This window comes from Cricetulus griseus, chromosome 2, assembly GCF_003668045.3.
Source record: "Cricetulus griseus strain 17A/GY chromosome 2, alternate assembly CriGri-PICRH-1.0, whole genome shotgun sequence".
NCBI lineage: Eukaryota > Metazoa > Chordata > Mammalia > Rodentia > Cricetidae > Cricetulus > Cricetulus griseus.
Genome location: NC_048595.1, coordinates 454,545 through 474,859, shown reverse-complemented (window position 1 = coordinate 474,859; position 20,315 = coordinate 454,545). Strand labels below are relative to the sequence as shown.

The window sequence follows — 20,315 nt, the reverse complement described above, 5'->3', positions numbered from 1 at the left end:
AGACCAGGGGAATATGTCCTCATATCAGGAATGTGGCTCTTGGTCTCAGTCTGAAAGGGTGAGTCAGCTTTAAAGGATGACTTCCAAACTTACATCTATCTGGGTCTTTTAACAAGACTGCTCTGGAAGGTTCAGGAATAAAATCTGGAAAACTCATTAGCAGCAGCAACTCAGCAACTTTAGTAATGCTGTATAATGCAGACTTTTTCACTCTTCCTCCTGCAGTGGATAATGTATTCTTCCCATCCCTGGTCTTCTTGGCATCCTGGCTCACTCAGAGACTGTTGTCTCTTAAAACCTTATTTCCATGTCTCTATCATGCACTCCCTTGCCTTCATTCTGGTGTCCGCTTCTTGCCTTCCATGATTGGGTCTGCATTTGATTTCACCAAAGCCATTTCCTGGAAACAAAACCTAGCAGACCCTGATGATGAATGACTCCTTTCCTTGATTTACTTTCTTCTCTGTTATTACAAAATCTTAATGGGCCATTTTTGTAGTCTACTTTGTGGTGACAGTATTGTAGGGCACTATTCCTGAGATATGGACAGCCGGGTATTCACCCCATATAGGGAACCATTGACTGACCAAAGTAAAGATACTACTAAAGTCCAATTGGTGAACCAATGAGTTTATTGGGGTTACTTAATGGGATCAGAAATGACTCAAAGCTGAACCACAAAAGCCCACTATAACATGAGTAATGACTTACGAAAACTGGAGTGCACTGAAGTGTTTTTTTGTTTTTTGTTTTTTTCCCCAAGACAGGGTTTCTCTGTGGCTTTGGAGGCTGTCCTGGAACTATCTCTGTTGACCAGGCTGGCCTTGAACTCACAGAGATCCGCCTGCCTCTGACTCCAGATCACTGGGATAAAAAGTGTGCGCCACCACTGCCTTGCACACTGCTCTGCTTACAAGCGGTTCCACAAGTTGGAGAGTGTCTTTTCCAGACAGCTTGGCTTATCTGATAGCCCTAGCTGTTCTGGAACTCAGTTTGTAGACCAGGCTCAGGCTGCTCTCAAACTCAGAGTTCTACCTGCTTATGCCTCTGGAGTTCTGGGATTATACGTAAGTAGCTACCTGGCTATCTGTGTTTTAAAGAGCTTCCCCTGAAGGATGGAATGTTTTACTTCCTTTAATAATATCCTTTGTCGGGCTGGAGAGATGGCTCAGAGGTTAAGAGCACTGACTGCTCTTCCAGGAGTCCTGAGTTCAATTCCCAGCAACCACATGGTGGCTCACAACCATCTGTAATGAGATCTGGTGCCCTCTTCTGACATGCAGGCTATAATGCAGATGGAACACTGTATACATAATAAATAAATCTCTCTTTTTTTGATATAAATAAATCTTAAAAAAAAAAAAAAAAGAATATCCTTTGTCATACTATCATCCCATGTTTCTGAAGGAAAGGCCCAGGTCAGCTTTATTTGTTGACCCCCCTTGCTATAGAGACCCTGTAGTACCTGTCTCCTCCAATTAGAACCATACTGTATTCTGGTGACACCATCCTTCATCCTTGCCACCAGTTGCTTAGGAATCATTCTGAGCTCTTACTCTGAACTCAATGCCCACTTGTAGCACCATATATAACTAATCATATCCTGACCATCCCTGCCTCCTACATTTTGTTGTTGTTGACAGTTTTTTTTTTTTTTTTTTAGTTTTTTGAGACAGGGTTTCTCTGTGCAGCTTTGGAGCCTATCCTGGCACTCACAGAGATCCTCCTGCCTCTGCCTACTGGGTGCTGGGATTAAAGGCGTGCGCCACCAATGCCCGACGTTGTTGACAGTTTCATGTAGCTCAGGCTAGCCTGGAACTTGCTAAATAGGAAGTGTGACTTTGAATTCCTAATCTTCTGCTTCCTAAGTGCTGGGAATATAGGTATGCAACACCACGCCTAGTTTCTGGGATACAGGGTATTGAACCAGGGCTTCAGGAATGCTAGGCAAGCATTCTATCAACTCAGCTATATTCCCAGTTCCTACAGATCACTTGGTTTGGGGGCTGGAGAGATAGCTCAGTGGTTAAGAGCACTGGCTGCTCTTCCAGAGAACCCTGGTTCAATTCTCAGCACCCACATGGCAGTTCCAGGGTATTCAACACCCTCATACTGGCATGAGTGCAGACAAACACCAGTGCACACCAAGGAAAATGAAATACAATCTATAAAAAAATACTTGGATCTGTCCTCTATTCTGTAACATCACTGTAGGCCAGCTTAATTTTGGCTTCCATTACTAAAGATTCCTACAAGGCCCCTTTGATTTTTTTTTTTCTTTTTTCTTTTGTCATCAGGCTAAACATCACTGCACTGAGTATTTGTGTCTTGTTTGTAATAGTGTCACTTTGCTGTGTGTTCAATACATATTACTCATTAGCTAATGGTTATTGAACAGATGGGGTGGAAGATACAGGCTTTAATTTGTACTTAATAAAGACAAGAGATGTTGCAAACCACTGAGTTGTACACAGCATCCCTATCCAGCCTATGTTTTTCTTCCTGTTGGGTGTTAACATTCATCTACAGTACCAGAGTCTGGTTTGAATAACTAGAGCCAACAATCTCTTCCAATTCTTTGCCCAGGGAATCAGCAAGTAGCCAGGCAGTGACAGCCTTGGACCCTTGTGCCCACCTTGGAGTTGCAGTCTAGATAGAGATGGGTGGACATCAACAATATGACCAACATGGGTGGGTAGAGGACAGGAGATGTGGTCTTGGTAGGATCTGCTTAGGCAATGGAATCAAATCAACTCACTACAGCTGGACTGTGGAGTGCTGACTATTGGCAGCCTTGTTCGAAGCTCAAAATACCCGAATTGGACCTATCTAGGAACATCCTTACCCTCCAGTGTCCCTCCCATTTTCTCCTTTCACCAAAGCTGCAGTTTTGGTGAAAGCTTGAGATAACTCAGCAGTGACAGATAGTTAACTCCATCTACTGCATAGTTTTGGTTGAAACTAGGCAGGTCAGGAATGGAGCCAGGGATAAGTACTGTCTGTAGGGTCAACTCCAAGCCTTTTCCTGTCGACCTTCAAAATCTCTGGCCATTCTTGTTCTGTACACAAGAAATTGAGAGTGATGAAATCTGACAATTGCAGTTCTCTTTAATTTGTGCTTAAAAAAAAATAAAGATCCGTTTACTTATGTATGTGAGTGCTGTTTGCACTGTATGCTTGCATGATAGAAGAGGACATCAGATCCCATTGTAGATGGTTGTGAGCCTCTATGTGGTTGTTGGGAACCGAACTGAGGATCTCTGAAAGGGCAGCCAGTGCTTCTAACCGCTTAGCCATCCTCCAGTTCCTTAACCTGCACTTTTAATGCTGAAAGATCCACCCCACAGCTGTAGCAGAGCCAGAGGACAGCAGGAAGGGTTGAGAACTAAAGACCCTGGACTAAATCGCGCTGTAATGCTGTGCGCGTGAGACTGTGGGGAAGAAGTCACCCTGTCCCTATACCCACGGAAAGACTCCCTTCTAGAGCCGGACTCCGAGGCAGGAGTACTTAACTCTCTTCCGGACTGACCGCTTCCGATTCTGGCCAGGCCGCGGAGCCGAGTGGGTAACGAGCGGCCCCACCCGTGGCCACTTCCGGCGTCAGCGGCTGACGCGATACAGAAGAACAGGTCGTACGGCCAATGGGGTAGAGGCGGCGGTGACGTGTAGCCAATGGGCGGAGGCGGGGCAGGGCGGCCGGGATCGTCTCGAGGAGCCGCCCTCCGGGAAAGCCCCGAGAAAGAATCGGCGGCACAAAATGGCGGCGGCGGCGGCCGGGGCTTCGGTGTTGGCGGCTCCCGCGTTGGCGGCCGGCTCTTCCGGCTCGGGGGGAGCCGCCCCAGGGTCTCAGGGGGTGCTGATCGGTGACAGGCTGTACTCAGGCGTGCTCATCACCTTGGAGAACTGCTTGCTCCCCGACGACAAGCTGCGCTTCACGCCGTCCATGTCGAGCGGTCTCGACATCGACACAGAGACTGGCCTCCGCGTGGTGGGCTGCGAGCTCATCCAGGCAGCCGGCATCCTGCTCCGCCTGCCGCAGGTAAGGGCGCGGCCACGGGCTTTGTAGGTAACCGTCCGCCGGTCGGCCGACAGTGCCAGGCCTTTGTTGTTGGCTTGGCCCACAACCAACCGGGCCTGGACCCGGCCCGCACCTCAGCCTTGACATAATCCTCCCGAGTCCGTGCTTCGAACCCGACCGCTGACCGCCTTGGAGTGGGGCCCGCTCCCGGACTTTCCTTCACCCACCCACCTCAGGCGAAGGTCCTTTATTACAAACCCCGGCACAGCCTCGCAATACAGAAATTCTTTGGGGAAACGGAAACTGTCGTGGGTATTTGTCCTGGGCGCGGGAGGGAGGCGGGGGACGGACTACACAAGACATCTCAGCCGGGACAGGTTTGAGGTCTGCCTTCAAAAGTGATGGAATCTTCTCCGTCCTTAGGTGGCCATGGCTACAGGGCAGGTGTTGTTCCAGCGGTTCTTTTACACCAAGTCCTTCGTGAAACATTCCATGGAGGTAGGCTTCCTTCTGTTTTATCAGACTAATGAATTGGGGGAAACCTGGCTTGTTCTGCCCTACGCTTAGTGAACTGAGTTCTGTCCTCCAAAGTCTGTACAGTTCTCTCCCTGGAGGTCTGTCTCTCTGTACCTTCTGTTTGCTCCTAATAGTTTTTAACGCCCTGGAAAGTCTTCAGGTTGGGGAAAAACATCTGTATCCCAATGTACATTTCAGCATGTGTCCATGGCTTGTGTTCACCTGGCTTCCAAAATAGAAGAGGCTCCAAGACGAATCAGAGATGTCATCAATGTATTCCACCGACTTCGGCATCTAAGAGAGAAAAAGTGAGTCCCTCTTGAGAGCTGTCAAAGGTCTGTCGTTGTTAAACCAACCTATGGGTTTGACAGGAGTTTGTTGACTAGTGCCCTGGATGCTTTCTGCGGGCAGTGATAGGGGAGCACAATAAGCAGAATAGCTGGCTGTTGTAGCCCTGCTGGAACAATTCCTATGTGGCCACATCGGCTCACGGCACTATTGTCCTGTTTTCTCTGTGGTTCTACTTAGAATCGCCACTCCCCAGACCAGTGGTTCTCACTCTCAGCACTGTCACTGTCTGAGCTGGTGATTCTCTGTTAAGGTGGTTGTCCCAGAAATGTATTATATTGACCAGCATTCCTTGCCTCTCCTTGCTAGAAACCGTTTGTATGGAGATATCCCTAGACACTGTCTTTTTTGTTACCTGATCTTGCTATGTAGCTGTCATGGGCCTGAAATGTAGGTCAGGCTGGTCTCAACCTCTAAGAGCCCCATCTCAGTCTCCCCTTATGTTCAGATTACATGAGTGAACACACTCATCTCCCAACACTACTTTCTAAAACACCGATGGAGAGCTGAGCATGGTGGCACACGCATTTAATCCTAGCATTCAGGGAGGTGGAGGCAGGAGGATCTTTTAAGTTTGAAGTCAGCCTGGTCTACAGACCTAGTTGCAAGACAGCCTGGAGTACACAGAGAAAACCTGTTTTGCAAAACTACAACAAACAAAAACAAAAACCAACCCACCCTTGGAGCAGATCTGAAGTAGAGGTCCGAGCTTCATCTTGGTGACTGAGAGGTGGAAGTAGGAAGGTCAGGAGTTCAAGGTCATCCATCCATCCATTCTCAGCAACATAATGAATTTGAAGCCATTCTGGAATACATAAAACCCTATCACAAAAGAACACAAAACATAAGAAGATCCTGTCTCAACAATAGGTAAAACCCAAAAGCAGTAGTGAGGTGGCTCAATAGGGTTAGGGTACTTGTCACCAAGCCTGACAACCTGAATTCAATTCTGGGATCAACATAGTAGGAGAGAATTGACTCCCACAAGTTGCCCTTTGTCCTCCACAGGCATAACCCAAAAACCAAACAAATGAAATACAAATTTTAAAGAATATGCACACAGGGTTGATGAGATGGTTTAATGAATAAAAGAGCCTGCTATCAAGTCTCAGGACAACCAGTTTCCACTTGGTAGAAGTAAAAGGAGGCAACTGACAACATCAGTCCCCTGTACAAAGTTAAAAAGCATGGTCCCTAGTTAAGGACTGTCCCCTAGACCTTAATCCAGACTGCCTGTTCTTTTTCACAGAAGTCCTGTAGTTTTGTTTTGTTCTGCTTTTTTCTCACTAGAGTCTTTCTATGTAACCTTAGTTGGTGGAACTTTATGTAGATTAAGCTGGCCTCTCTCAGTTGGTCTGTCTCTGCTCCCAGAGTGCTTTGGTTAGGGAATGTACCACAAGGGCCAGCTTAACAGAAATCCTTGAAAACACAACCTGATCTCTCTATCTCTATATCTCTATCTCTATCTGCCTTGGGGTCACATCTCAAGATTTGAGCTGTCAGCCACTACTTCAGTACCCTGCCTGCCTGCCTCACTCTGTAGACTAGGCTTGCCTCAAAACTCAGAGATCCACCTGCTTCTGCCTCCCTAGTACTTCAATCAAAAGGCATGTACCACCATGCCAGGCTACAGCCTAGTCTCTGTTTCAATGGTCTGTCATCTGTCTATATTTGCAGCTTTCTTATCCAAGAGTTCAACCAACCTTGGATTGAAAATATTGAGGTGCAGCAAGTGGAATCAGTGTCTGTGCTAAACATGTGTAGACTTTCTTGTCACTATTCTTTAAACATAACAGTACCATGACTATTATATGTGTATAGCATTTACATTGTACTAGGTATCATAAAGTGCCTAAATACGATTTGGAATGTGTGGAGGCCGTATGTAAGTGCTATGGGGGATATTCCATCATTTTGTATGAGAAAGTTGATCATAGGTATTTGTTTTAGGTGAAAATTGTTATGGAACTTGACAGCTCTAGTGTATACTAAGGGATGACTTTATTGTGCTTTATTGGTTCTGTAGTTTCCCATTCAATTAGAAAGGTTGATGTTTTTGTCTTGAATCTGCCATGGTGTTATATAGCACTTCACCATATCAAGAGATGTTTTTATATGCTAGGCTACTGCTGATGTGTAGCCAGAAGGGGCAGGTTAGTAATAAAGTGTACCTAAGTTAGAATTGAGTTTTGAGGACTGTTTTGCAATTTTGTTAAAGGAAGTGAAATTTGTAGCTTCTGGTACTGTAGTATTTATTGCTTGGTAGAATCTGAAACACTTTGCTTGGTTGATTCTGATACAGACCATTTGCTTTGTCTTTGCAGGAAGCCTGTGCCTCTAGTGCTGGATCAAGAGTATGTTAATTTAAAGAACCAGATTATAAAGGCAGAGAGACGTGTTCTCAAGGAGCTGGGCTTTTGTGTCCATGTAAAGCACCCTCACAAGGTGGGTTTGGCTTAGCACCTGCAGTCATACTTAAGCTGACTTCCAGTGTGTACTGAAGTGAAGGCCTTTAAAGTACTGAATGTTCCCTTTATTTGGTTTTCTTGTTTATTTCTAGAACTTAAAATTAATCCTTTATTTTATCAACCATTTATAATCTGTTATTTTTAGTACTATGAGTTTTTGAAATGATGCCTTTTAGATCTGGGCTTTCAAAAGCCATGGTAAAGTTAGAAGTTGAATCCATTAACATTTTTCTTACCTGGCTTGGTGGCAAACAGGTTAGGAGTTCAAAGACATCTTTAGCTACATTTCAAGTAGGAGGCCGGCCTCCCCTGCGTGAGACCTTATCTCAGAAATAAGCAGAGTTTAGCCTGGGGTGGTGGTGCATGCCTTTAGTCCTTACACTTGGGAGGCAGAGGCAGTCAGATCTCTTGAGATCAAGGCCAGCTTAGTCTACAGAGTTAGTTTCAGGCCAGACAAGGCTATATAGTGGGGCTATATAAAGTTCCACCAACTAAGGCTACATAGTAAGACTATAGTTCAGAAAAAAAGCAGAACAAAACAGGCAGTCTGGAATAAGGTCTAGGGGAAAGTCCTTAACTAGGGACCATGGTTCTTAATTTTGTGCAGGGGACTGATGTTGTCAGTTGCCTCCTTTTACGTCTACCAAGTGGAAATTGGGCATCAGATCTAGGTTCTCGGGCTTTTTTTTTTTTTTCCCCCCGAGACAGGGTTTCTCTGTGTAACTTTGAAACCTATCCTGGCACTTGCTCGGGAGACCAGGCGGCCTTGAACTCACAATAATCCGCCTGCCTCTGCCTCCCGAGTGCTGGGATTAAAGGCGTGCGCCACCAACGCCCGGCCAGTAATTATTTTTTTAAGTGTGTGTGTGTGTGTGTGTGTGTGTGTGTGTGTGTGTGTGCACACGAGCGTTTGGTGAGCACACAAGTACATTTGGAGACCAGAGAAATAGCCAGGAATACTTCCTCCCGGAACAGGTGATCGTATTGGCCTGGACCTTACCAACTAGAGTTACACTGGCTGGCCAGTGAGTCCCAGGGACCCTTTTCTATGTACTTCTCAAAAGTGGGCTCCCACACCCAGCATTTTTATATGGATTCTAGGGATTGTAAGGCAAGTACTTTACTGGCTGAGCTTTTTTTTTAGCCCTCGATGTTAGTGTTCAGGCATCTGTACTGGACTGCCCTTGGGGTTCTGACAGGAGCTGCAGCCACTAAGAGCACCACCTGTGCACATTTACTATGTTCCCTTTTAAAAGGGTTCTGCCCACCTCCCATCCTCTCTCTCCCCCCGCCTCTCTCTGATCCCTCCTCTCCCTCCCCCTCATTCCTTTCTCCTCTCTCCTGTTTCCAGTGGCCTGTCTCCCCCTCCCTTCACTTTCCCCTTTTTATGATTCCTTTCCCTCATAAAAAACCCTCTGCTTGAACCCTGTCACATGGCATCTTTCTCTCGAGTGATGCTTTTCTTAAATTACAATAATTAACTTTTAAAAGTTACTTTAGTAATAGTAGTAATAAATCCTGTGGAATAATAGGGAGAATTCTGAATCCTTTTATTTCAAAGTGAACCAAAATAGTCTATGCATTTGCTGTTTAGTAGTGAGCTTATTATACTCTCTCAAGAGTGTCTTACCTAGTTTAGCCAAACTAAAACTTTATAAAGCTGGGTGCAGTAGTACACACTTTTAATCCTAGCATTTGGGTAGCAAAAGGCAGGGAGAGCTCTGAGTTTGAGGCCAACCTGTCTGCATATCAAGCTCCAGGCCAGCCATAGCTACATAGTGAGAACCCTGTCTTAATAGACTAAAGTTCACATTTACTTCTGTGGCCTTGTCATCTTCTCTTGCTTATTTGAGTTTCTGACATTAAATTCTTGATAAATTATCCACTGAATATTCAAGTGCTTAATTTGTTTAATGTATTTTCATGTTTTGTGCAAGTTGGCTACTGGGGCACAGGGACGTGTAGGGCAGGCTAATGTCATTGCCACATGGAAAACAAGGCCTTCAATACCATGGGTGCAGCTTGGTCTTCATATTCGCTCACTCGGCCCAACTATAAAGCGGGTAGCAAGCACATCACAAAAGCTGAGCTGTCTGCCGGACGTCACCAGGAACTTCCTGGGGTATAGCTTGAGGTTCTTTTGCTGCATGGACACCAAGATCTGAGTTCCCTGCTCTCCAAGTTTTTGGTAATAACTGCCTGACCCATATCTTCCAGATAATCGTTATGTACCTTCAGGTGTTAGAGTGTGAGCGTAATCAACACCTGGTCCAGACTGCATGGTGAGTTGATTTTTCTTGTTTTATGAGACCAGCAAGGGCAGTTCAGGAATGTATTACTTGAGGCACTTGGGCAGTGGGTTGTCATCCTGTGACTTGGTTATGGTCTGGAATTGTCCCAGTGCCTCCCCCAAAATGACAGGGACAGGCTTAACGGTAGGTGGCCCATCCACCCCTACCCCTTTATTTCCAACGCTCTCACCCTCGCCCAGAGAGTAGTCATTGGGCTTCCCTCTGGGGTTTGTCAGCTGGGTGTAATGTTATAGGTGATAGTCCCAACCACAGAATTAGTGGTATTGTTTCCAGGGAATTGAGGGAAGGGAAGGAGCTTTAATGCAGTCCTGGGTTGGTTTTAGCAGGCATATGCGAGAATGAAGCCTGAAGTAACAATTTGGTGTTGGGGTATATTTTCCCCCACAGAGTTAAGTCTGTAAGGGTCATATTGCTGACTGAATTGTCTGGTGCTATGACATGTTTTATAGAGAACCTATTTTGACTTTTCTTTTCTGTACTCTTTCAATCAAAGGGTAGCCTCAGAGGGTAAGTGACTAAGACTTCTCCTCTGCTGTCCAAGCGCTTTGGTGCAGGGACAGCGGCCGTCTTCAGCCAATCCAGTGCAGGCTCTCCACCGAAGGCTGGCTCTAGACTGGTGGTATGCGTACCTGATAGTATAGTCATGGCCGACTGCTGCTTGTGGTTCTCTGACGATTGTGCTTCTTGTTAATCCTGTCGTGCTTGGTAATTGTATCAATTAGAGTTGATAACTGTCTTGACTTAAATTTTGTTCTTTTAAAACTGCTGTACCTGTGCAATAAAGATGCAATACCTTTCTTGTTTAAAAAAATGTACAGAAAGCTGTAAGAACTGGTGACAAATTGGCATGGTGGAAATTCAGGCTGTTACTGGATCTTGTCATTATTTCTCCCAAGTCCTACAGTTGCTCTTTTCAGCAGCTTAAGTGGGACTCATGCCAGTAAAGGTGTGCATCTTTAAGTTAAACTATTGTATTTTGTTTCAAATGTAGCATTAAGTTTAAATACACCTTTAAAGGATTTCACTTGTTTTTAGTTAAAATTAATGGGTTAATATATTTGAATACTAAAAATTCCTTATTAGTAATTAAGTTATTGGTGGCTATATCTGTGAATGTTTATGCTGTTTAGCTACAGAATGGCTCCTGAGAGATGGATAGTGTAGCTACCATTCTGGCTTCCCTTCTGATGTGTAGAGTTAATGCTTCCAATGCCAGCTGCCTCTTAGAGACATCTGTAGAATTTACTGTTTAGAATGTTAGAGTGGGTTTGAATGTTACCTTTAAGGTTTTAGGGCAAAGATACTGGGTGGGGGCAGTTGAATCTCATGAAGTTCAGCCTGATAGGGTGTGCTATACCATTATTGGATATGTTGGGCGGTGTATAATATAACCTCTTCATATGTTTTCTCAAGAATTGTTTTTGCAATGTTGATAAAGCTAGTATACCAATTGGTTTTAGTCTATAAATTTTAAAGAAATATATAAAGAAAATGTTAAAGATGTAGCCAATTTTAAAGACATTTAACTTTTCTAAAAATGTGAAGTTTTGTACTTAAAAACGTATATCTTCTAAAGTATTATAGCATTTTAAAGTGTACTTAGTTTGTTGCCACTTTTAGTGTTCTGTTACTTTTGTCTGATTTTTATGAATGTTCATTTTAAGACTCCTTGTTGAAATGGGACAGTTTGGAAACGTTCTTTGATAAGCCCGAGAAGAGGATTCCCTTGGGTGTTGACCTCCTCTGCATGATGTGTCCATGCATCTGAACTGCACCCAAGGGCCTTTCCCTTTTCCAAGTGGACTTCCTCACTGGAGCTGCGGCTCAGTCATCTGGAGAAGGACCGGGCCCAAGTGCTGCCTGAAGAAAAGGACACAGGACAGCTTGTCTCACAGTTTCGAGTCTTCATGCTCAGCCTGCTCATTTGAGTTTGCATGTTTCTCTGCACTATGGATTTTGAACATTTAGATTTCTTTAATCAACTACATTTTAACTACTAAGTAGCATTTTCTTTCTAAGCATTGTGCTTTGCATGATAGCAGGCCAGATATAGAAGGAAAAGTAAAGTTAAAGTCGGTTCTCGTTCATAGCAACACATATTGTTTGACATTCAGCCAGCTTTTTTTCCCCAGTGATTTCTTTCTTTCTTTCATGTATTCAGAACGTCCCCTGGTATCACTGGAGATTCCCAGAGTACCCATTTCAGTCCTAGTGTAGAGCCCTTAGGAATAACAACCTTTGATGACAGGTGGTGGCATAGTTCCCCACAGCATTACAGTCTTCCTGGTTTTGTTTTCAGGAACTACATGAATGACAGTCTTCGAACAGATGTCTTTGTGCGGTTCCAGCCTGAGAGCATTGCCTGTGCCTGTATCTACCTCGCTGCCCGGACACTGGAGGTAAATATGCGGTTGCCTAGATTTTAATCTAGACTCTAGACCTTTCTCTACTCTCTAATCTAGTAAATGATAGTGTATTTGTCAAACTAGGTTCATTTACAACAGGGTTTCTTGGTAACTGGCAGGCCATTTTCAGGTGTTGCCCCAATAATTTTTTTGGCCTTGAAGTGTTTTATTTGTGATGGTGGTAGTGGTGGTGGTTTTTTTGAGATAGGGCTGTCCTCAAACTCACAAAGATCCAGCCTCTGCCCTAGTGCTAAGATTAAAGGTGTGCACCATCATACTTGGTCTTGGAGTTCTAAGGAAAGTGACATGATAACATTTGTGTTCACAGATCCCTTTACCCAATCGTCCGCATTGGTTTCTTTTGTTTGGAGCAACTGAAGAAGAAATTCAAGAAATTTGCTTTAAAATCCTGCAGCTTTATACACGGAAAAAGGTTCCTCTGTGTGTTTTTGTGTGGATTATATGATTGTGTTTGGCCAGAAACATTTGGTTCTGAATGGATGATTCTGGCTTTTCAGGTTGATTTGACACACCTAGAAAGTGAGGTGGAAAAGAGAAAGCATGCCATCGACGAAGCCAAGGCTCGAGCTAGGGGGCTGCTACCAGGTAGTGCTCCCATTCTGGACAGTGCTGCCGGGTTCTCACCTGCTCCTAAGCTGGGTGAGTATTCAGAGTTTATTCCTCACAAGGGAGCAGTTTGTAACAAGGGACTAACTTAGTTTGGGGATATGTGCTTATGCCTCACACACCTCTCTTGGAGTTAAGCCTGCAGCTTATCTCAACACTACTCTGGTACTGGAATCCCTAGCAATCTGTTGGTGGTCCTTAAAATAAGTCAAGGAGGCCCTGAGCATTTGAGGATTTGTTATCATATTAAGAAATAGGGACAGCATTTCTGAAATGCTGTTCTTTATTTGTTTCTTTTTTTTCTTTTTTGGTGTTTTTTGTTTGTTTGTTTGTTTTGGAGACAGGGTTTCTCTGTAACTTTGGAGACTGTCCTGTTGTAGACCAGGCTGGTCTCAAACTCACAGAGATCCACCTGCCTCCGCCTCCCAAATGCTGGAATTAAAGGCATATGCCACCACTGGCCCGCTGTTTTTTTCTTCCTTCCTTCCTTCCTTCCTTCCTTCCTTCCTTCCTTCCTTTTTTCCTTCCCTTTCTCTCTCTCTCTCTCTCTCTCTCTCTCTCTCTCTCTCTCTCTCTCTCCTCTCTCTCTCTCTTTCTCCATATATAATAAGTTGGCTTGTTACCTTCTTTTTTTGTTTGTTTGTTTTTGTTTTTCGAAACAGGGTTTCTCTGTGTAACAAACTTAACTGTGGACCAGATTGCCCTCTAACTCACAGAGATCTGTCTCTTAAGTGCTGAGGTTAAAGTTGTACACCACCCCCACCCAGCTGAGTTTTTAAATTTAGAGTCTATAATTGTATTTTTAGAGCATAGAATATGAACCTCATTCTCTAGTCCTTGGGCAAAATAGGTCTGAACAAAAGGACTGCCTGTGTCTTTTGGGTGGGGGGTGGGGGGGTGTTTCGAGACACGGGTTTCCCTGTGGCTTTGGAGGCTGTCCTGGAACTAGCTCTTGTAGACCAGGCTGGCCTTGAGCTCACAGAGATCCACCTGCCTCTGCCTCCCAAGTGCTGGGATTAAAGGCATGCACTACTAATACCTGGCCTCATCTGTGTCTTGCAAGTATTTTCATTCTGGGTTCCAAGGTAGTTTTGGTCTTGTCTTGCTTTGCTAGTATATTTCTTATTGAAAAAAATTTATGATTATGGTTTTTAATTTCCTGTTTGATTCAGTAGAATCCCCCAAAGAAGGTAAAGGAAACAAGTCTTCCCCACTGTCTGTAAAGAATGCCAAACGGAAAGTGGAGGGCCCAAAGAAAGCCAAGACAGACAGCCCTGTGAATGGGTAAGTTGCTCATGCCTGCCTAGATAGACACTGGAGGCTAAAGATATTACAGGCCTTTAACTATTCTGCTCCTATTTGCAGCTTGCCAAAAGGGCATGAGAGCCGAAGTCAAAGCAGGAGCCGGGAACAGAGCTACTCAAGATCCCCGTCAAGGTCTGCTTCTCCAAAGAGAAGGTGTGTGCCTGGAGCTTACCCATAAGACACTTTTTTTGTTTGTTTGTTTGTTTGTTTTCCCTCCAGGCAGGGTTTCTCTGTGGCTTTGGAGGCTGTCTTGGAACTAGCTCTTATAGACTAGGCTGGTCTCCAACTCACAGAGATCCACCTGCCTCTGCTTCCCGAGTGCTGGAATTAAAGAAGTGCACCACCACTGCCCAGCTACTCATGAGACTCTTAACTGTGGGGAGACACTGTAGTCCCACCTCCTAGTAGCCCCAACAGGTGTCCCGGGACACGCCTGTGAGGGCATGATGAGGGGAAGTCTAAGGTGATGCGGGAACCGTTCTTAAGGGACCGCACACCCGTGGATAGCCCTTCTCTCTGGCCTGGCTGCCTTGCTGCCCCTGGCACACTTTGACTTGCGCTTGGCTGGTGTTTATATGAATAAAGAAACCTTAGCCTTACGGACTGCGGATCAATCTCTTCACTTAACCTGGTGTTTTCTTTGAGTAGTAGGAAGAGACATAGATGTCTGTTGCACTAGTAAGGACATTGGCTCCTTTTTATTTTGAGACAGGTTTTCTTTTCTGTGTAAACCCTGGTTGTACTGGAACTCACTCTGAGAACAGACTGCCTCCCAAGTGCTTGGATTGAAGGTGTATACCACCACACCTAGTGGGACAGTAGCTCTTAACCTGGTGTGATTCTTTCTCTGAATTTAAGAGTCCCTTTGCAGCTAGGTGGTGGTGGTGGTGGTGGTGGTGGTGGTGGTGGTGGTGGTGGTGGTGGTGGTGGTGCACACTTTTAATCCCAGCACTTGGGAGGAAGAGGCTGGCAGATATCTGAGTTTGAAGCCAGCCTGGTCTACAGAGTGAGGTCCAGGACAGTCAGGGCTATACCTTGTCTCAAAAAATAAAACAAAACAAAACAAGCCCCTTTGACAGCTACTCTGCTTTATTAGGGTTTGGCTAGGACAGGTGGCCACAAGTATGTTTTTCTCTTCACAGGAAGAGTGAGAGTGGCTCTACCTCAGGTGGGTCCAAGTCACAGAGTCGTTCTCGGAGCCGCAGTGACTCTCCTCCAAGGCAGGTACACCGTGGTGCTCCCTACAAAGGTTCAGAAGTGAGGACCTCCCGGAAATCAAAGGACTGCAAATACCTCACCCAGAAGCCACACAAGTCTCGTAGCCGGAGCTCCTCTCGTTCTCGAAGCCGGTCACGAGAGCGGACAGACAATTCTGGAAAATACAAGAAGAAAAGTCATTACTATAGAGATCAAAGACGGGAGCGCTCAAGGTCATATGAGCGCACAGGCCATCGCTATGAGCGGGACCATCCTGGACACAGCAGACATCGGAGGTGAGATGGGTTCCCTGGTGGCTGCCCTTGGGCCCTCCCTCTTGGGCACACCTTGGCTTCAGTGGCCTTGTAGCATGATGTTTTTTGGAAGTGTTTTCAATTGGACCTTGAGGTGAGTTTAACTGATGGGACAGTGAGCAAGATGCCCTCAGGCTGGCCTGCGGAGTGCTGTGCGTCTGTCCCAGCTGCAGGCCCACCTCAACTGCAGACCTTCGGGTAGCTGGATGGAACAGCAAAGGCACGCGTCCCCATTGGTGTGGCTTGGTGCTATTGATAAGCTGTCTCTTCACTCCTAAACTGATTCAATTACGTTAAGCCAAGAAAGATGATTTTTCAAATGTTTGCCTATATTAGGTTGTACTTGTGTACATATTTTCCTGTGTTTCACAATGAGAAAATGGCCTTAATAGCCCCCTTATTCTCTATTCACGTTGTAAATAAACATGTGCTTAATACAAGTGAAAGCTATATATGAAAACTCGGAATTTGAATTCTGTTTGTTAGCTTAACACTTGTATAGAGAATTCTGATTTTTAAAATGTGAAGGTATTTAGGTCTGTGTTGAAAGTCATATATTTTTATCTGTGCAATGCTGAGTGCAGGCCACCAGCTCTAGAGAAATTTTACGAGGTTGAATAAACACAATTCTCAGGACACTTGGGATGTAAGACTTTGTGGGCTGTGATGCTTCTTTTCTTATGTGCATGCCTGGGGCTTGGCTGTGGGACTCAGGCATGGAGGGAGTGTTTGTGATGAGCAACTATGCACTGCCAACCTAGCTATTCTAGGGGAAATATGAGCTGTATATTCCCTTATCTTTGCTCCCAGTTCTCATTAAAGTGTTGGATTTTGTATTTAGCTCTGTGCCTTCCTAAAACCATCTGCCCTTGGAGATGAAAGGCTGCTTTCTAGAGTGCAACAGGAGGGAAGATAATGACATCAGTGTACAGGTGGAGGGCTTCAGACTAAGGGCCATTGGTTTATTATAACTTCAGGTTTGTGTATAGTTGCAGGGACAGTCAAGGGCTCCTGGGTTCAGATCTGAACCCGTGTGCTCTGTGGGACTGTGGGACAGGTAAGATGAGCAGGCCTGTTTTCTTTTTTTAATTTATTGTGTATCCAGTGTTCTACCTGCATGTATGTCTGCGGGCCAGAAGAGGCACCAGATCTCATTAGAGATGGTTATCAGCCACCATTTAGTTGCTGAGAATTGAACTCAGGACCTCTGGAAGAGCAGCCAGTGCTCTTAACCATTGAGCCATCTCTCCAGTCCAAGCAGGCCTATTCTTTGGATGAGTATTGCCTGTCAAAATGTACTGGCTCTTTTGCCAGTAGTCACTTCCTTAGAGTAGCTCCCAGAGAGAAGTATGGGCCTGTTCCCTATACCCTACTTCACCCTCAGTAGCCAGAGCATCAGTGCCTCCAGGTAGCCTACATATACTTTCAGTAGCATTGCTGGGACTCGTCAAATCCTGCTCAGGCCCAGCCTCTTGGTTCCCTGTCTCTATACAAAGAAGTAGCAGGTGGGTCAACTCTACTGAAGTGGCTCCCAGGTCATATTGACCATTGAGACCAATACAGGTTTAGCAAGGTATTTATGGGTCCTGGCAAGAGCAAACAGTTTGCCCTGGTAGTCCCTGTCTAAGGGTGGTATGATCAACCCTTCCCTCCCTCTAAGGCAGTAGCTCTTGTTGTTCCAGGTCAACCTGGTCTCTTTAGTAAGTTCCAGGGCAGTTCATAGAGAAGCCATTTTCAAATAAATAAAAAGTAGAGTTGAAGAATGTAGCTCAGTTGAATGCTTGCTTAGCATGCTTACTTGGTGCCTGGATTTGATCCCCATCACTGCATAAACTAGGTATGGTGGTACATGCTTCTAATTTTAGCATGCTGAAGGCAGCGGTGGGAGGATCAATAGTTTAAGATCATCCTAAGTTATATATTGAGTTTGAGGCAGACTGGGCTGCTTGAAACCTTATAAAATAAGGGCTGGAGAGATGGCTTGGCATTTCTCTTCCAGAGGGCAGGTTTATTCCCCGAACCCACACTGGGAGGCTCACACCACCTGTAACTCTCATTCTAGGGGACCCGATGTCCTTTTCATGCCTCCATTGACACCAGGCTTGAACATGGTACACACATACATGCAGGCAAAACACATACAATGAATAAATACATTTAGTAGATTTAAAAATAATTAAATTTCACCCTGTTCTACAAAGTTAAGTTACAGGACAGGTGGGGCTACACAGAAATCCTGTCTCAAAAAACAAAAACAAACAAAAAAGCCAACACCAAAACCAAAAATAATAATAAAATTTTAAAAATAGACAATGTTCAACAAGCTACACATCTAGTTGTGTTAGGATAAGACACGTGCTGGTGCCCAGTGTTGATGATGCTCTCTGGAGGCAGAGGCAGGCATATCTGTGAGGTCAAGGCTATCCTGGTCTACAGAACTAGTTCTAGGACAGCCAAGACTAACCCTGTCTGGACTTGTACACCCCTCCCCTCCAAAAGACACATGCTGGCCCCAGCACTTCAGTATTGAGCTTAAGTAAGGCAGGTACCTTCACTGGTACAAGCCAGCTAGTACTTTTTTTCCCCCTTGGTTTTTTGAGACAGGGTGTCTCTGTAGACTTGGCTGTTCTGGAACTCTGTAGACCAGGCTGGCCTCAAACTAACAGATCATTTGCCTCCTGAGTGTTGGGATTAAAGGCATGTGCCACCACCTTCTGTGCTCTGCAATATAGGCAGGCCGCAATGTGGACCTGGCTTTGGCCACTCAGTCTTAAATTTTCCTCTGTCCTCTAAAGAAAACACACACGTACCCTCCACATAAGTCTTCTACCAGTGATTTTCCTCTTTTCTTTTAGACAGAGTTTTGCTTTGTAGATCTGGACTAGAACTTAGAGATGGCCTTCCTCTGCTTGCTGAGTGCTGGCATTGAAGGCACACTGATCTACCTGATCTGGTGTTGCCAACAAACTAAAGTCCTATGTAAGAGTAGGAAGTGCTCTTAACTGCTGAGCCATCTCTTCAACCCCACCAATGCTTTTTCCTCAGGTTTTTTTTTTTTTTTTTGGTTTTTTGAGACAGGGTTTTTCTGTGTAGCTTTGGAGCCTATCCTGGCACTCGCTCTGGAGACCAGGCTGGCCTCAAACTCACAGAGATCCGCCTGCCTCTGCCTCCCAAGTGCTGGGATTAAAGGTGTGCGCCACCAACGCCCGGCTTTTTCCTCAGGTTTTTATGAAGAATTGAGCTTTGTAGTTCCAATTCTGCCTTGACAAGGTTGGCTCAGACCATCAGTACAATGTCAGTGTCACAGATACGTGCCCATGTTTCATTGCCACCATGGCCAAGCAGCTGCCCTACTGTGGTTGGGCCCCTTCTGTTTTGACCTGGGGCCTGTTGCCGTGTAGAGATTTTTTTTTTTTCAAAGATTTTATTTATCATGTATACAACATTCTGCTTTCTTGTATATCTGCACACCAGAAGAGGGCACCAGATCTCATAACAGATGGTTGTGAGCCACCATGTAGTTGCTGGGAACCAAACTCAGGACCTCTGGAAGAGCAGTCAGTGCTCTTAACCTCTGAGCCATCTCTCCAGCCCCGAGGTGTAGAGATCTTAACAAGCTTGGCTTTTCTCACCTCCCTGAAGACCCGAAAATGGATAGAAATTGGGAAGGAGGATGCTCTTATTGATCCGTGCCTAAGACAGACAGACGGGGTTTCAACTTGCCCTTTCTCCTATTGGTTCCTATCTGAATTATTTTCAACATGATCATTCCTTTGATGGATTTATTCATCTCCTTGGACCCATGGTTAGGTCTTCTATTTTCATCTAATTAGATAAAGTGCAGGGGGAAAAAAAAACAATCTTCAAATAACAGTTGACCATGTTGAGGACTGCAAGCACCAAGGTGAGGGTATCATTTTGCTCTTTTGTGGCTAAACCCAGGGGGAGAGGCTATGAACTGAAGCTAGAGACTCTAATGTGCATAAACCTTCCTGTTTGGGTGAGTGTAATGTACGGTCAGTGGGTTAGTTAAGTGCTTGCCACCCACTGAATCAAATCCCTGGAGTCCACATTAAGATGGAAGAAGAGAACTGGCTCTACAAAGGTATCCTCTGACCTCTCCATGTGTGCTGGGACATGTGCACATGAACAGTGTGCCTCCTCTTAAACACCATTAGAAAGACATAAACCTTCCTGTTTAAAAATCTCAGCCATCACCTCTGGAAAGGTTATATACAACACCACCTTGTGATGTCAGTTACACAGGTGGGACTAGAGCCTACAATTTCTGTTCTCATTGGTTCTCAATTCTGTTCTCATTGGTTTATGCTCCTTCCACTGTTCTCAGGTTAGTGCCTAGGGATGACACACTTGGCCACTCCTTGCTAAGATTTCCCAGAAATCCCTCATGCAAGGAATAAGCAGTTCCTTAAATGAAGGAGATCCCGAATCTTTCACAGACCTTTCCTAAAGCAGGTGCTCTTGTCCATCAGGGCTGGCCGGCCTTTCTGGGTGAGGAGCATAATATGGAATGCTAGGCTCTTGTGGGAAGCAGCACCCATATTCCACAGAGTCTAGCATTCCATATTATGCTCCTCACCCAGGGCTCTGTTATACAAGAGAAACCATCTGGAAAAACAAAACATAAAAATAATGTGAACGTGTACCCCGCCCCCAAGGTACACTATTGGAGCTTGTTTTCTTTAGGAACGAACGGTCCATATAGGATTTAGGACCTCTCACTTGAGATTGTGAAGAAGTGGCTGTTAAAGGGATAAGGTCGCAGGATCAGTATGTTCAGGAAC

The 20,315-nt window shown here is 45.1% G+C and overlaps 1 protein-coding gene across 11 annotated transcripts; it reads left to right on the top strand.

The window, feature by feature from the left end:
• Positions 1 to 1,854: 1,854 nt before the first annotated feature.
• Ccnl2 (cyclin L2) lies at positions 1,855 to 16,350 on the top strand. Of its 11 annotated transcripts, none has more exons than XM_027398575.2 (11): positions 3,424 to 4,039; positions 4,442 to 4,516; positions 4,733 to 4,842; positions 7,207 to 7,327; positions 9,568 to 9,632; positions 11,962 to 12,061; positions 12,396 to 12,500; positions 12,586 to 12,727; positions 13,867 to 13,978; positions 14,060 to 14,152; positions 15,142 to 16,350. In XM_027398575.2, the coding sequence occupies exons 1-11, from the start codon at positions 3,758 to 3,760 to the stop codon at positions 15,494 to 15,496; spliced, it is 1,560 nt and encodes a 519-aa protein (XP_027254376.1). In that variant the 5' UTR covers positions 3,424 to 3,757; the 3' UTR covers positions 15,497 to 16,350. The 11 variants fall into 11 exon arrangements, 9 of the variants coding, with proteins under 9 accessions (XP_027254380.1, XP_027254376.1, XP_027254377.1 ...); XM_027398576.2 differs by having other exon boundaries at positions 3,694 to 4,039; positions 13,870 to 13,978; XM_027398577.2 differs by lacking the exons at positions 3,424 to 4,039; positions 4,442 to 4,516; positions 4,733 to 4,842 and adding an exon at positions 10,156 to 10,169 and having other exon boundaries at positions 7,250 to 7,327.
• The last annotated feature ends 3,965 nt before the right edge of the window (positions 16,351 to 20,315 follow it).